This window comes from Nematolebias whitei, chromosome 1, assembly GCF_014905685.2.
Source record: "Nematolebias whitei isolate Nwh7 chromosome 1, NemWhi1, whole genome shotgun sequence".
Classification (NCBI taxonomy): domain Eukaryota; kingdom Metazoa; phylum Chordata; class Actinopteri; order Cyprinodontiformes; family Rivulidae; genus Nematolebias; species Nematolebias whitei.
This window is the reverse complement of record NC_056498.1, coordinates 5,308,485-5,325,059: the sequence shown is the minus strand read 5'-3', so window position 1 is coordinate 5,325,059 and position 16,575 is coordinate 5,308,485. Positions and strand designations below refer to the sequence as shown.

General features: G+C 43.2%; 1 protein-coding gene across 1 annotated transcript in view; it reads right to left on the bottom strand.

Moving 5' to 3' along the window:
- The window catches only part of pde5ab (phosphodiesterase 5A, cGMP-specific, b), a 271,503-nt gene that overhangs the window by 86,450 nt on the left and 168,478 nt on the right, over positions 1 to 16,575 (bottom strand). Inside the window, exons 8-11 of the mRNA XM_037681538.1 lie at positions 13,573 to 13,681; positions 13,416 to 13,500; positions 8,320 to 8,495; positions 1,786 to 1,836 (exon numbers count right to left, since the gene is read on the bottom strand). Coding sequence (XP_037537466.1) covers positions 1,786 to 1,836; positions 8,320 to 8,495; positions 13,416 to 13,500; positions 13,573 to 13,681 — 421 coding nt within the window. The remainder of the gene's footprint in view (positions 1 to 1,785; positions 1,837 to 8,319; positions 8,496 to 13,415; positions 13,501 to 13,572; positions 13,682 to 16,575) is intronic.

Here is a 16,575-nt window from a genome sequence, read left to right as displayed (position 1 = left end):
CATCCATCCATCCATCCTTCCACCCATCCATCCTTCCAGCCCTTATCTTTACCCACCTATTCCTGTTTGGGTTGCGGGGGTCACTGGTGCCCATATCCAGCAGTCACTGTGCGAGAGGCGTAGGACACCATGGACAGGTCGCAAGTCCATCACAGGGACACATAGAGACAAGACAAACAACCATTCACACTCACACCTAGGGACAATTTAGATTTACCAATCAGCCTAACATGCATGTTTTTGGTCTGTGAGAGGAAACCAGAGTACCTGGAGAAAACCCACGCATGCATGAAGAAAACATGCAAACTCCACCCAGAAAGACCCTTGGCCAGGATTTGATCTGGTGATCTTCTCACAGAGAGGTAACAGCTCTACCAAATGAGCTGCCCATCATTGTTTATATGGTATTATTTTAGTGTTTTGATTAGGGATGCACAATATTATCGGCATGGTATCGGTATTGGACAATATTAGCGTTAAAGTTGAATATCGGATATCGGCCATTCTGTCAAAATAACTCACCAATATAAAAGGCACTGTTTTTGTATGACAACCCAGTGATAAGGATGCCTGCAGCATCAGCACAATGTGATAATGTCGCGTTCGTCTACCTCGTCTCACGGCGGAGAGGAAGAAGTCAAAATGTCGGAGATTTGGAAGGACTTTTTTGTTTAGGATATTGGATTCCGAAGATTTCTGGACTACGTTAAGCCTCGCTACATCGTCCCCAGTCAGATATATTTTTCTGATGTAGCCTTACCTGAGTTACAATCTGTCATTTCCGACGTCATTGAAAAGCTAAAAGCCAATAGCACTTGGCTGAGTTTTACCACAGACATTTGTATGTCGTGTTAGCTCCGTTAGCATGATTAGTCTTATGGCACAATGAATAGACAAAAACTTTGAATTTAAAAAGGCTGTCCTTCATGCACAGGAGTGCAGAGGATCCCACACTGCAGCTCGGCCAAAAATCCATTATCGTGCATCCCTAGTTTTGATGTCTTGTCATGTATGAATGTTTTATATGTCCACTGACTGTGAAACAAATTGCCCCTCGGGGATAAAATTAGGCCAATAATAGCATCTGTTTTCTATAATTTTAGCTACTGTTTTGCTGATTTTAACTTTAGCTTATTTTATTTATTTTAGCTATTGTTCCTCTGCTTTGAGGTTTTAGCTAGTGTTCTGTTCATTTTAGCTTCTGTGTACTTGTTCATGTTTAACAACTCATCATTATGAGCTAAAGCTTCCTCAGCAAATTTCAGCAAATCTTTTCCCCGCTCAGCATTCACTCTGCAGTTTGACAGAAGAAGCAGTTTCTCCAGTTTTAACCTTTGATGCTTCTACAACATTAATAATGACTCATCTTCATGAGTGTCACACAAAGTGTCTGTCATGGTCTCTTGGGACAATGTACCTAAAAAAAATCCAGCCTGTGTCCTAGATACCAAATGATCCAGGCTCGTTCTGACACCCGGGGGAGGCTCTTGACATCAGGCCAAGCTGGTAACTCAACCACTTCACGCTAACACGAACGGAACAAACTTTTGTACAAGGTTATGTGATGTTATTCTTAAAGATGGTGGAAAAACTGGACTGGAACCCACCCATTGCAATGGTGTCCTTGGCCATCATAGATTAATCTTCAGCCACCCAAAGGGCCCCACTTATTTGAAAAAACAACACAAACTTTTCCTGGCCAACGATGGACAAGCCAGTGTGTGTGTAAGCATGCACAGTGAGTTTGTGTGGATAAATTAATAAATGTCAATTTACCGCTGTTACCTGGATTTCCCGGGACTCTTCCTCTGTGGCAGTGGCGTGATACGACAAGACCTGAAACACACACGTGCAAAATAAGGATGAGGTCAGACACTCTGTCCAAAAACAGACAATCTCTGTACAGCTGATCTCTTGTTAAAGTGGTATCTCACTGAGCTGCAGTGGTCGGGTGTCTCAAAATTGTGAGAAAATACATGATTGTCCACTGCAGTCTCACTGAACATCGAGTGTTTTTGGCCAGCAAGACACACGGCTATGTTTTGAACCAGCAGTTTTTGAACTAACAACATGTTTCTGTGTGCATGGCTTGCAAAACTGAAATTTTGTCTGTGCACATAATTTTTTTGCCACCCACATTATGCTCAGCCAGCTGTCCATTTATAATTTGATCTGCTGGTATACACTATAGAAATTAAAATACGCAGATTTGGACCATTTTTAAAATTAATTTATTCATTCTTATTAGTATGGTTTTTAGACATGTATATTTGTCTCAGATGTTTTCTATAAGAGTGGAGCTCCCACGCAGGTGTCAAAATAAAGCTCTAGTGCTCTTGAAGTGTATTGATGATACTATCATGTTCAAAACTCCAAACAACAGAACCTCTGGGACTCATGAAGTTGAGAGCCCTGTGAACGTCACTAAATATTCTAATGTTGCTAATGTTACTAATGTTACTAATGTTACATATGCCAGATGTACTTTGGTTTGAGAGGAACCGCTGAAGACTGAAGAACTAGCTGAATCACAGCATGTTGATTACATCCACTGCTGGTTCAGAGAAGAACCAGGCTCAAACATACAGGACAAGTTTGTGTTTATTTCAGAAAGAAACTTTGCCAAATGTGCCTGTTTTAAAACTTTTCTGAAAACTCAGGCAGCAAATTTAATCGTAGCTGAAAGCATCACTAGTCGTCACCTCACACAGCATCACAGAGCTCTTTCGTCTTGCATTTGGCCTTGGATTTTTTTTTTTTTACTCTAAGATCTGATTGATATATTTTTTACAATACTTAGTTAGGTACAGCTTTCAGTCTCATAAGGCAGCAACCAACCTTCTTAACCTTCTTAACAAACAGACTGCAGTCTGTGAGGATCCACAACTTCTCTTCCTCCACAATAATCCTAAGCACTGGTTCCCCCCAGGGCTGCGTGTTGAGCCCCCTTCTGTTCACTCTGCTCACATATGACTGCACATCTACCCATCCAGGCTGCCATACTGTAAATTTTGCAGATGATACAGTGATGGTTGGATGCATCACAAACAACGAGTCCAGCTACAGGCAGGAGGTGGAACACCTGGAGAGCTGGTGCAAGAAGAACAACCTTCACATCAATGTGAAGAAGACAAAGGAGATTATTGTGGATTTCAGAAGGTGCAATCATACCTACCCCGCCCCCCAGCGAACATAGGAGTATTTGCGGTAGAAGTGGTCTCCAGCTACAAGTACTTGGGTGTACACCTGAATAACAACCTCAGCTGGGGCAACAACACTACCAGCCTAATCAAGAAAGCTCATCAGAGACTCTACTTCTTCCAACGGCTGAGGCAAGCTGGTCTGGGAAGTTCAGTCCTCACCTCCTTCTACAGGTGTGCAGTTGAGAGCATACTGTGCTCCAGCATCAATGTGTGGCATAGAGGCTGCACAGCCACAGAAAGAAAAGCTTTGCAGAGAGTGGTGAAGGCTGCACAGAAGTCTGTTGGAGTCAGCTTCCCACCATCACAGACATCTACACCTCCAGATGCAGGAAGAGGGCCATCTGCATCATGAAGGACCCCACTCACCCAGCACACACACTTTTTACCCTGCTCCCCTCATGCAGGAGGTTGAGGAGCATTAAGTGTAGAACCACTAGACTGAGGAACAGCTTCTACCTTGAGGCTGTTAGACTCATGAATCCCTAATCAGAATTATCATTGTGGAAAATAAAAATCAATGTAATGCCACTTTGATTGGTGATATGTGACTTATCTGGGCTGCTGATTATCTCTGCTGGTGATTTCTTGCCTTTAAGCTGCTGTATTCATACTCATATGCTGACTACAGATTCAAGTTCAGGCTGCTGTTTAATACAGTATAACATTATTTTACATTATAGTTGTTTAGCGTATATCCTAGATCATCGTATACTGTTTCGTTTTATACTTTATATTTTTGCTATTTTGGGGGTGTAACTGTAGTTGTTACTCACTGTTGTCATCACTCTTTGTTAAGAAATCAGGTTTCTCTTGTAAATGAGTCCCTGAGGCTCAATGGGATTAACCTGTCTAAATAAATGTTGAATGAAAAAACTGGGACCTTGTGTACACAATTTCGTTTCACTTCCTTTACTACGTGATACAAATGACAATAGAGAACCTTGAACCTTGATGTTTCACTGTCAACTACCACTATTACACTGTCAACTGGACAGCTGTGGCTGAGTGGTTAGAGCAGTCTTCCTCCAGTGGGAGAGTCGGGGTTTCGATTCTGCCAGCAATCACATGTTGAAGTGTCCCTGGGCAAGACACTGAACCCCTCATTGCCTCCAATGTGTGTCCCATCGGTGTATGAATGTGATCTAGAGCGCCGATTAGTCTCTACAGACTCCGATTATCTTTGAAGAGATCTAGTTGTGAGCTGTATGAATGTGTTGGAGGTAAATGAGGACACAGATTGTGCCGTAAAGAGCTTTGAGTATCTTGATTAGATAGAAAGGTGCTATAGAAGTACAGTTCATTTACCATTTACCAAAACTACAACACTAATGGTGGAGCGTCAGTGTGTGAGACACATCTTTGGTGGCTCTCCCAGAATGTGAAATATCCTTGTTTTGCATGACTTTTTGAAACTTCTTTGACACCTATAGTTAATATTAACTTCCTGGAGTGACCTGGGCCTGATTCAGTATTGTAAACTCCCAGAACCATGGCAAGCCGAGGGAAATCTGTCACCTCCAAGGTAGGCCACAGTGGACCAGAGAGTCAGAGTCATAGTTTCTTTATTGTCATTCGCACCTCATGTGGTACATGTGGTGGAGCGAAATTATGTACACAGGGTCCCAGTTACATCCAACAATAAAATGTATAAGAAAAACAGTAATAACATCTAAGATATGAACTAAGAAAAACATCAACTAAATATACACTAAGCACTCATGATCATGTGAGCAGCTGGTTTTGGTTGTCAGCAGCAAACTGGTTGATCCACTCTGAGAAGGTGCTATTTATAAGACTGAGCTGAATACAGCACCTCAGACCGAGGAAGTCTTTCGGATGAAAGACGAAACTTTTCTACATTTTTTTGTTGTTTTGCTTTGTTTTGTTTTTTGAATGTCCAGAGGACCAGATTTAACTTTTTTAGATGTTCTTGAATCTGTTTGTTCTTGTTCTGATGCACCTGTAGCGCTTCCCTGAAGCACACAAGTCAAACAGTTCAAAACCCGGGTGTGAACTGACCTTGATTATGCTTTCGGCTCTGCTGAGGCAGTGTGATGTGTAAATGTCCATTAGGGAGGGGAGAGGGCAGCCAGTTATATTTTGTGCTGTCTTGACTACTCTCTGAAGCCTCCCTGTCAGTCAGGGTGCAGCTGTCGTACCATACTGAGATACAGTATGTCAGCAGGCTCTCAATGGACGAGCGGTAGAAGGTCAACAGCAATTTGGTGTTCAGGTTGTGCTTCTAAGTACTCTTAAGAAGTGTAGTCTCTGCTGAGCCTTCTTGATGACTGCTGTGTTGTTCGCTTTCCAGTTAAGGTCAGCAGAGATATGGATGCCAAGAAATCGGAATGTGTGAAAGTGTGAATATATTATTGCTGATCTTGAACACAAAGATAATGAACAAAGCGACAGGCTAACTAGCTTGGAAGCTACAGTAGCTTTGCTTACGGCCATGGTGGACTCTTTGTCAAAGAAATATGAGGACCTGGAAGGGCGCTCTAGAATGAATAATGTACGAGTGATTGGTGCCCCCGAGGGATCTGAGGGCACTCGACTGATGGATTTCATGGCCACTTTATTACAGAAGTTGTTGGGACTGGAAAAAAAAAATATTGGACCGGGCTCACAGAATCCTTCGGCCAAGACCTGTTGATGGGGAATTGCCACGCCCGTTTGTCGTTAGAATAAACATGCTCCAGCAATGTAACGAGATTTTGAGGAGGGCTGGTATGTCCGCTCCGCTTCTTTATGATGAGAAGAAGACCTCCGGATTTTACCACCGCTGTGGCAAACAAACGTGCATCCTTTATTAAAGTCAAGAAGGAGCTGCACTCCTGCCCGAATGTTAATTTTGGCCTTTTATACCCAGGCATTCTGCGAATAACTTTGCCAGATGGACAGGTTCAGCGATTCGAGGAGGCGTCCAATGCCATAGACTTTGTGGAGAAGAAACTGAAGAAAAAAACCGGGGCCCCAGAGTCCGTTTAAGAACTGGTTTGTAATGGCGGGACTTATGACTGCCAGACTTGTGTGTTGTTTTTTTTCTGTACGGGGGCAAGTGTGTACTGTGTACTGCTGATTTCTTAGCTGGAGCTGACTTTACATCTCCTCATTGTGGTCCTATAATAATAATAATAATACTGTTGTACTGTTAAAATGTTGGAGGACTGGTAGCCATGGTTGTTTTTTTTCCCTTTAATATGGTGACTGATTGTTAAGAAAAAAGTAAAAGTAAAAAGGGTGTCTTTACTTTGTTGTAATACGGTTGAGATGCGTTCTTTCAAATTACTATTAATCACATTCCACATGGAGAAGGTTTTTTTAATGTAGTGTACAGAACTCTTCTAGGGCCTTTTGAAGGTCACATGGGTGTTTTTGCTTGAGGTGGGAGGTTTTGCGCATCCCGTTTGGGGGGATGCTTCTGTGAAATGTTCATTGTGGGGTTTTTTTTGTTCATGTTGGTTTTGGTTTTTACGTTGCTGTACCTCTATCTCTCTTTTATGCTTTATTCATTACCTGCCTTACTTGTCAACCCAATGTTCAGATTGCTTGTTACCTTTTTAATTCTGTTATGTCTCCATTTCTGATAGGAGGGAGCCTCCAGTTTGCCTGTTTTAATTGCATAGGGCTCAACAATCCTGACAAACGGGGCAAGGTACTGCACCACCTTCATCGGCTAGGAACAAAGGTGTTTTCTTTTTGTTTTGTTTTTTTACAATAAATCCATCTTAAAAACTTAGAGCACCTGAAGCTGGGGAGGGGCTGTGGGCCAAGTCTCTTACTCATCTTTCTCCGCCAAGGCCAGAGGTACAGCCATCATTCTACACAAATCAGTTCTTTTTCATTCTGATCAAATTATCTCAGACCAAAACGGCTGGTATATTATTGCTGTTGGGACAATTCAGAGCTTACCTGTGGTGCTAGCCAACGTTTATGTACCCAATTGTGATGAGGAGGCTTTCTACAGAAACTTTTTTTTCTCAGTTTTTTTGTTTTTTTTTTCATTTAGCCTTTATTTATACAGGTAGTCTCATTGAGCCACGAGAACTCATTTTCAAGAGAGACCTGTTTAGGGAGCACATGGTGGGGGTTAAGGGCCTTGCTCATGGTGCCCCCACCCTCATGGCCCCAGAGTGGGGCGAACGAGGGTGGGGGCAAGTGTGGGTGTTTCACCTACCCCACCCACAATTTTGATGTTGTCAGGGCCGGGGCGTGAACCGGCGATCTTCGGATCACAGGCCCACCTCTCTAACCTCTGCACCACCACTCCCCACTCCCTGGTTGCCAGACCTAACTGCACATTATTTATTAGGAGGGTACTTCTACTGTTGACTTGACTCAAGCTGGATTGCTCCTCTTCTTGACCAACTAGTCTCTCTCGAGCTGCCAAAGTTATTCATTCAAAATCAGGATGACACTACATGGCTCTACTGAGCAATTTGCGCATATTTGGCAACCATTGCAACTGTTGGCTAAATGAACCAACTTTTCCTCTGTACCAGACCAGTTGACATTAGTATTATTTACTTATTTATTCTCCCTCCTCTTTTTCTGGTTTGTAGTTGGTATATTTTTGTTTGTTTTTTTTCCTGGAGGTTCCCTTTCTCCCTCTATTTCTTTGTTTTTTGGTTTTCTATGTTGGCAAGATTGTTTTTTTGTTTTTTTTCTTGGTCCTTTTTTTTGAGAGTGGAGGTTGCTTTTCTGTTTGTTTGTTTTTTCTTTAAATGTTGTGTTAAGAAAAAAATATGGAAAATTTAAATAAAAGTTTGAAAAAAAACAACCTACAACACTAATTCATGGCACATCAAAATGCAATTGTGTTCAGTGCTAAATGTGCAGTGTCTTGCCCAGGGACACTTTAATATGTGACTGCTGGTGGAATCGAATCCCCAACTCTCCCATTGGAGGACGACCGCTCTAAGCACTCAGCCACACCCACCCCATGTCAAATATGCCATGTCACACCTTTATCATGTGAACTCACCGTAAATCAGTTTAACACTTTACCATGCAAACTTACTGCACAATATCATATCCACCCACTGAATAGCATGTCCATTCACTGCACAACAATAACTAACAATGATGAATTATGTGGATGTGAACAGATGCTGACCTCCAGTGTGACCTCCTGCTTCGCCATGGCTCTCTCCACTGTTTCGTACATCTGTGTGTTCTGAATGCCCAGGCCACAGAAGATGGCAAACGCCTCCAGGAACTGCTCATCGTTTCTGTTGAAGGCCTTAACGCTGTTGCACGCTTCATCCATTTTATTCACTAGCTGGCAAATGCCTGAGAACATATACACATCACATACACACACAAAACAATGAATACCTGAAATGAGCTGAGAAGAACAAGTTAGTTGGACAGATTGAAAAAAACTGGGCTTTAGAGCAGAAAAACTTGGACATTGGAATTTCAGGCACTCGCTTCATTAAAGGGAGGTGACATAAAAAAGACTGTGTTCTGCTGGGTTACTTTGATCTAACATAAGAAATAGGATTTTAGATTATGTTTACACCTGAACACATAGACATCGCAACAATTAAATGTGAAAGGGGCGTGTCCCCCCACATTAAAAAAATATTCATTCGACTCCCCCACATTTACAATTAGTTCACCCAGCACTTTCTATTTCTTCTTGAACTAATCCAATTCACTTGATTAATAGGAGAATACTCAAACCACTAAAAATCCACTCCAGGTTTTCCTGGTTACCTACAACAACTCCCCACCATGTACAGTTTCCCCTCAGTTATATCCTTTGGCAGGGCGCTAAGGGGGGAGGAGGGGGAGACACCTCTGTTTTGCAGTCTAGCATAGCACCACATTAGTGTTGGCAGTTGTTGATAGAGGTGGGGGATTAGGATGTGTGAGAGAAGTGGAGTGCTACGTCTGTAGCATCTTAGCTAATGTGTCTGTATTATGCGGCGCTAGCTTAGCGCTACATTAGTTCCGGCAGTTTTTGATGCCGGGTGGGGAGTGTCTAGGATGCATAAGGGAAGCAGAGCATGCTCTATTCATACAAGGAGAGCTATTGATCAGACTACTTCTTGCTCTCGAAAATAGTTATTGAATCAAATGTTTACTTATCAGAGTCAGATTCAGAGATACTTTATTGTCATTCTCACCACACGTAGTACATGTGGTGGAGAGAAATTATGTACACAGGGTCCCAGTTACATCCAACAATAAAATGTATAAGAAAAAACAGTAATAAGCTCTAAGATATGAACTAAGAAAAACATAAACTAAAATACACTACGCACTAATAACATAAAAACATTACACTGAACAGCAGCACGAACATGACATGAGTCTGTGTGAACAGTTGAGCACGCATAAACACATCAACATTGAACAGATCAACAGCAACATTGAAACAGATCAGCAGCAACATGATGTGATTTTTCATAGTGATAATCCTGGTTAGACATTCATGAGTCTAACAGCCTCAGGGTAGAAGCTGTTCCTCAGTCTAGTGGGGTGGCTGTGGCTGAATGGTTAGAGCAGCCATCCTCCAATGCAAGCGTTGGGGGTTCGAATCCATCAGCAGTCACATGTCGAAGTGTCCCTGGGCAAGACACTGAACCCCTCATAGCCTCTGATGTGTGTCCCATCAGTGTATGAATGTGATAAAGTACTGATTAGTCTCATTAGAATTATTTGTTCGATTAGCTTTGTAGAGATCCAGTAGAGTGCTGTATGAATGGGTAAATGAGGGCACAGATTGTAGTGTAAAGCGCTTTGGGTATCTTGAAATGAGATATGAAGGCGCTATATAAGTACAGTTCATCTACCATTTACCATTGTACACTTAATGCTCCTTAACCTCCTTCCTAAGGGGAGCGGGGCAAAAAGTGTATGTGCTGGGTGAGTGGGGTCCTTCATGATGCAGGTGGCCTTCTTCCTGCAACTGGAGGTGTAAATGTCTGTGATGGTGGGGAGGCTGACTCCAACAGTCTTCTGTGCAGCCTTTACCACTCTCTGCAAAACTTTTCTTTCTGCAGCTGTGCAGCCTCCATGCCACACGTTGATGCTGGAGCACAGGATACTCTCCACTGCACACCTGTAGGAGGTGAGGACTGAGCTTCCCAGACCAGCTCTTCTCAGCCATCTGAGGAAGTAGAGTCGCTGATGAGCTTTCTTGATCAGGCTGGTGGTGTTGTTGCCCCAGCTGAGGTTGTCATTCATGTGTACACCCGAGTACTTGTAGCTGGAGACCACTTCCACCACAGATCCTCTTATGTTCAGGGGGGGTGTAGGTGTGTTTTTTCCTTCTGAAGTCCACAATCATCTCCTTTGTCTTCTTCACATTGATGTGAAGGTTATTCTCTTTGCACCAGCTATCCAGGTGTTCCACCTCCTGCCTGTAGCTGGACTCATCATTGTTTGTAATGCATCCCACCACCGCTGTATCATCTGCAAACTTTACAATTTGACAGCCTGAATGGGTAGCTGCACAATCATATGTGAGCAGAGTAAACAGGAAGGAGAGTCTGTGCTGAGGGTTATGGTGGAGGAGGAGAAGTTGTGGATCCTCACTAACTGTGGTCTGGTTGTTAAGAACTTTAGTACCCAGTTGCAAATAGATGGGTTGAATCCTAGTGTGAATAGGTTTTCCATTAGGGTTTGTTGGATCATGGTGTTTAAGGTTGATGTGAAGTCCACAAAGAGCATACGGATACTTCTGGTCCAGGTGAGTGAGAGCAGTGTGGACCACAGAGAAGATGGCATCCTCTGTTGATCGGTTCTCACGGTATGCATACTGATGAAGGTCCTCGTTGATGTTGATAGTTGGTATGATGTCGGTCATGACCAGTTTTTCGAAGCATTTAGCGACTATCGGGGTGAGGGCCACTGGCCGATAGTCATTCAAACCAGTCACTGTAGAGCTTTTTGGACTGGGATGATGGTGACAGTCTTCAGGCAGGTGGGAACTGTCTCCAGGGTAAGTGAGGTGTTAAAGATGACTGCCAGCACCACGCAGAGCTGATCGGCACATTCTTTCAACACTTTTCCAGGGATGTTGTCTGGGCCGGTTGCCTTATGCAGATTAATCCTCCTGAAAGTACTCCTTGCTTCTGCTGAGGTCACACTGAGATACTCTTCATCCGGTGTTGAGGTGAGTCTGGTGCTGTGTGGTCTGTTCGGGTCTTCAAAGCGTACATAGAACTTGTTGAGGGCATCAGGCAGAGATGGGTCTTTGGGGCATTGTTCGCTCCTTCCTTTGTAATCTGTTATGCACTTAATGCCCCTCCACATGCTCCGGGGGTCTTGTGAGGTGAATTGACCCTTGATCCTCTGTGCATATGTGGCTTTGGCCCTCGTAATACCAGCAACCAGCTCTTTTCTTGTTCTACCTAGCTCCTCTGAGTTTCCAGACCTGAAGGCAGTGTTTCTGGCTTCCAGCAGGGTGCACACATCTGCATTCAGCCAAGGTTTTCTGTTTGGGTAGCTTTTAACATATCTGATGGTGGATACGGTGTCAGTACTAATGTAACCCAGAACTAAGGATGCATATTGGTCCAAATCAAGCAAACCTCCATTTTCAGTAGCTTCTCTGAAAATCTGCCAGTTTGTTTGATCAAAACAATCTCTCAGTATGGAGCCACTGTCCTGGATCCAACATTTAACTTTCTTTTGTACCGGTCTGGAGCGTCTCAGTGGGGGGTGGTAAGCAGGGACCATTAAGTTTGAGATGTGATCAGAAAATCCTAGGTGGGGACGGGGTTCGGCTTTGTATGCATTTTTTACGTTCGTGTAAACATGGTCCAGCGTGTTGTTTCTACGTGTTGGTATGCCCACATGCTGGTAAAAGTCTGGGAGACAGTCCTTTAGATTCACGTGATTAAAGTCTCCGGCAACCACGTAATGAGCCTCAGGGTGTTTGTTCTGCAGCGAGCTGATTATATCATTCAGTTCCTGCAAGGTGTCATTAGCATTAGCATCCGGAGGAATGTAAACAACTGTGATGAAAGTCACTGTGAACTTGCGGGGTAGATAATGTGGCCGACACTTCACTGTTATTTGCTCCAAAGCATTCGAGCATGAGCTTTTTAAAACAGTACAGTTCATGCACCAACTTTTACTCACGTAAATGCACACTCCGCCTCCCCATGATTTCCCTGTTAGCTTGCTACAGCGGTCCACTCGAAAAAAGAGTCTGTCATCCAGCTGGAAGACTGTATCCGGCGTTTCACTTGTAATCCATGTTTCCGTGAGGCAAAGCACCGCACATTTCCTCATCTCCTCCGAGGCGCCCGCTCTCAGAAAAAGCAAATCCATCTTGTTGTCCAACGAGTGGACGTTCGACAGAAAGAGAGACCGCATCGGGAGTTTTCCGGCTTGGGCGTTAGATCGTAGCCTCACCATAACTCCCGCTCGGTGTCCTCTCCTCTTAAGCCGGGAGCAGCGCTTCTTCTGCCCATTGGAACGCCTCTGTTGCAGCTTCCAGGTAGATGACTTTAAGATCTGAATTCTGCCGAGCGTAGTTCTGAGTTTGTTGCTGATTTCTACTATATTTCGTGGCAAATCCGCTTCTATTCTCATCCATTCGTAGGTAAACATATGTAAATTATGTAGGTAAACGTACATTTTAACAACCCGTTAAAAACACACCGGAATGCAGGAAATGGCATCTACTGATTTTTCAAAGTGCCCCACCCCCCCCCCCCACCCCCCCCAATGCCAATGCCTGGACAACAATCTGTTCCTTACAAAGACTTAATTATGTTACATCTTGGATGCTAATGATGTTTTAATGAAGCACAACACGGACTGGTGTGCATTAATTTGTTACAGAACAATTCATTGTAATTAAGTGAACCTGAGCTTTTGATCTGGCTCAGCAATGCTTAAAGAGCCGGAGGAGAGGCCATGAGATTGTGATCTGTTTGATCAACTCACAATATCCACCCTCAGCCAACTACTGGAGCAAATAACAGCTCAATATGTTGATCACAACCTCTGATGGGTACAGTGGCAGGACTAAATGACAATAAATTAAGATTGTTCAAACATCTAGTGTTTGGAATATATCTACTGAACGACTGACAGCTGCTACCACACCAAATTTTAGCTCAACATCTCATCATGTTCTAGTTGTTTTTGTGTTACCTAAGGCTGTGGGCAATGATTATGATTTCAAGTAGTTTTAAAAGTTGAAATAAGAAAAAAAAAGTCCAAAATGAACTTGAAGGTCCTCACCTATGACTTTGTCCTTTTTTCCATTCCTGATGGGTGTGCAGAGAAGACTTTTAATCTTGTAAATGGTGTCACCTGGGTTTTCACCCTGTCAGATGAAAGGAGGACTGATTACTAAACGGAAAAGAAAAAGAAAAGAAAAGACGCACAGAGTACAGACCATCCAGGTGAAGCGCTGGTCCTTGGTGACATCAGCAATGTTCAGAGGCAGCATGGTGTTTTTAACGTAATGAGCGTACAGGTAATTAATCTGACTGATGTCACAGTCCCTGAGGAGAAACACCAGCAGCAGAAAAGTTCAGGAGTAGGCATACAAAAAGATAAATCTCACTTAGATTAACGTTTGAAAATAGGATGAACACAGTGATGGCATGTAAGACCACCTTCACACTGAATAACAATCATGGCAATTTGGGAAAACCTCCTTCAGTGTTAAAGTCTTGAGGGGAGTGCATTCACTGTGTTATCTCTATGATAATAGTAGATTTGCCTCTTTTGAGCAGCTGGTACAGAAGTTTAATATCCACAAGTCACAGTTTTTCAGATATCTGCAGCTGAGACATTTGATTATTTTCCTTTGTACCCCTCTAAACAATTTGTGGTTAAGATTTTGGAATGCAGGTCTGATACAAAGGGGGCCCTCAGCAAGATCTGTATGCTGCTCAGTTCATACCATGAGACCCAGTTTGGACACTCTTAAACTGAAATGGGAAACAGACTTGGAGGAATCCATATCAGACAAAATCTGGTGCATTATGATTAAGAATATTTATTCATCTTCTGTCTGTCTGAGACATGCTATAATTCAATTCAAGTTGGTGCACCGGTTGCAATGGTCCAAAGACAAGCTGTCCAAGATCAAAGCCAACCTGGACCCTGCATGTAATTGTGGCAAACAAACTCCAGTTACACTCTTGCATACATTGTGGGCCTGTCCCAAACTGCAGAGTTTTTGGCAATCTATTTTTGGCACTTTCTCTGGGATATGGGGCAGCTGTGGCTGAGTGGTTAGAGCAGTCGTCCTCCAATGTGAGAATTGGGGGTTCGATTCCACCAGCAGTCACATGCCAAAGTGTCCCTGGGCAAGACACTGAACCCCACATTGCCTCCAATGTGTGTCTCATCGGTGTATGAATGTGATAAAGCACTGATTGTTCTTTGTAAAAATATAGTCGAGTGCTGTATTAATGGGTAAATGAGGACACAGATTGTAGTGTAAAGTGCTTTGAGTATCTCAATAAGATAGAAAGGCTCTATAAGTACAGTCCATTTACCATTTACCATATGTGGAAAAACTGTGCACCCATCACCGCTCATCTCACTGTTCAGGGTAGTCCCTGTGGATACCTCCTTCAGCAAGTACAAGAAGGATGTGATTGTTTTTGGCTCTCTTCTGGCCAAAAGACTGGTTTTGTGCAATTGGAAAGACCCACACCCCTAACCATATGTACACTGGTGATGTATCATATCCATGTGGAAAAAATTAGACATATCCTGAAGGGTTCTGGGGAAAGATTTAGGGACACTTAGTAGCCTTTTATGTTGTATGTGGAAAATATGTCAGTACCTGTTTAATTTGTTTATGTATATTTGACAGATCTGGTGTGGGAAGGGTTGTTGTTCTTTGTGTTCTCTTTTTAATTTTCTGTTCGTATGTTAAAAATAAAAAAAAATAATTAAAAAACTGATTTAAAAAACTGATTCTCGTGATTAAAAAAAAAAAGTTGACAAATTTCTGCCTTCCTGTTCACTGTTTGGGGCGGCTGTGGCTGAGTGGTTAGAGCAGTCGTCCTTCAATGCAAGAGTTGGGGGTTCAAATCCACCAGCAGTCATATACCAAAGTGTCCCTGGGCAAGACACTGAACCCTCATTGCCTCCGATGTGTGTCCCATTGGTGTATGAATGTGATAAAGCACTGATTAGTCTCTTTAGAATTATTTGTTCAATTAGCTTTGTAGGGATCTAGCAGAGTGGGCAGCACGGTGGCGCAACTGGTAGAGCTGCTGCCTCTCAACGAGCAGGTCCCTGGTTCAAACCCCGGTCCAGGGGCCTTTCTGGGTGGAGTTTGTATGTTCTCTCCGTGCATGCGTGGGTTTTCTCCGGGTACTCCTGTTTCCTCCCACAGTCTAAAAACATGCATGTTAGGCTGATTGGTAACTCTAAATTGGCCCTAGGTGTGAGTGAGAGAGTGAATGGTTGTTTGTCTCGTTTGTCTCTATGTGGCCCTGTGATGGACTTGCGACCCATCCAGGGTGTACCCCGCCCCTCGCACAGTGATTGCTGGACATGGGCACCAGCGACCCCCGTGACCCAAAATGGAATAAACGGGTAAAGATAATGGATGGATGGATGGATGGATCTAGCAGAGTGCCGTATGAATGGATAAATGAGGCACAGATTGTAGTGTAAAGAGCTTTGAGTATCTCGATAAGATAGAAAGCTGCTATATAAGTACAGTCCGATTACCATTTACTATTTGCTTCAAACAGCTGGAGGCATCAAGTCTGAGAATTCCTTCACATGGCTCTACTTATCTCTTATTTGGATTTAATCTACTGAGTAGCAGACCCTGTTATATTTAGCTTCAGGGTAAAAGCACAATAACAAAACATCTGTAGGTTAATGGAAACATTGTAGCTGGAGGACTCCACCTGAGCCCAAGTCTGAAAGCTCAATAAGCCTGTTTGTTCCAAGTCCAACTACAGAGTCGGCTCCAGTACTGCCAGATAAGTGATGGAAAATGGATACATAAACATGTCATGGAGCTGTGGTTAAAGTTGGAGTGGGCTTTGGCTGCAGTGCTATGGTGTGTGCGTGTGTGTGTGTGTGCGCATGTGCGCATGTGTGTCACAGAGAGGGATTGTTAGTGAGCAGAACGCATGTCAAATACCATGCATGTGATAAAAATAATTTTAAAAACAACAACCTACAGTGAAAAGAGACAGCCATGTTGCTACAACTGATTGGTTGGTTTAGTGAGGCTCTGCTGGGTCAGCCATGGCGCAGTGCAGCTTCCAGAAGAGCCTAAAACTGGACTATCTACATAATTTAGTAGGATTGAACTCCTGTCCAATTGAACCTCTAGACTAAAATGGAAGTCACTTGTATTTCAAGTTTTCTGTCATAGCTCTGCTCTCTGTCAGCTCCTCTGTCATGCTGCACA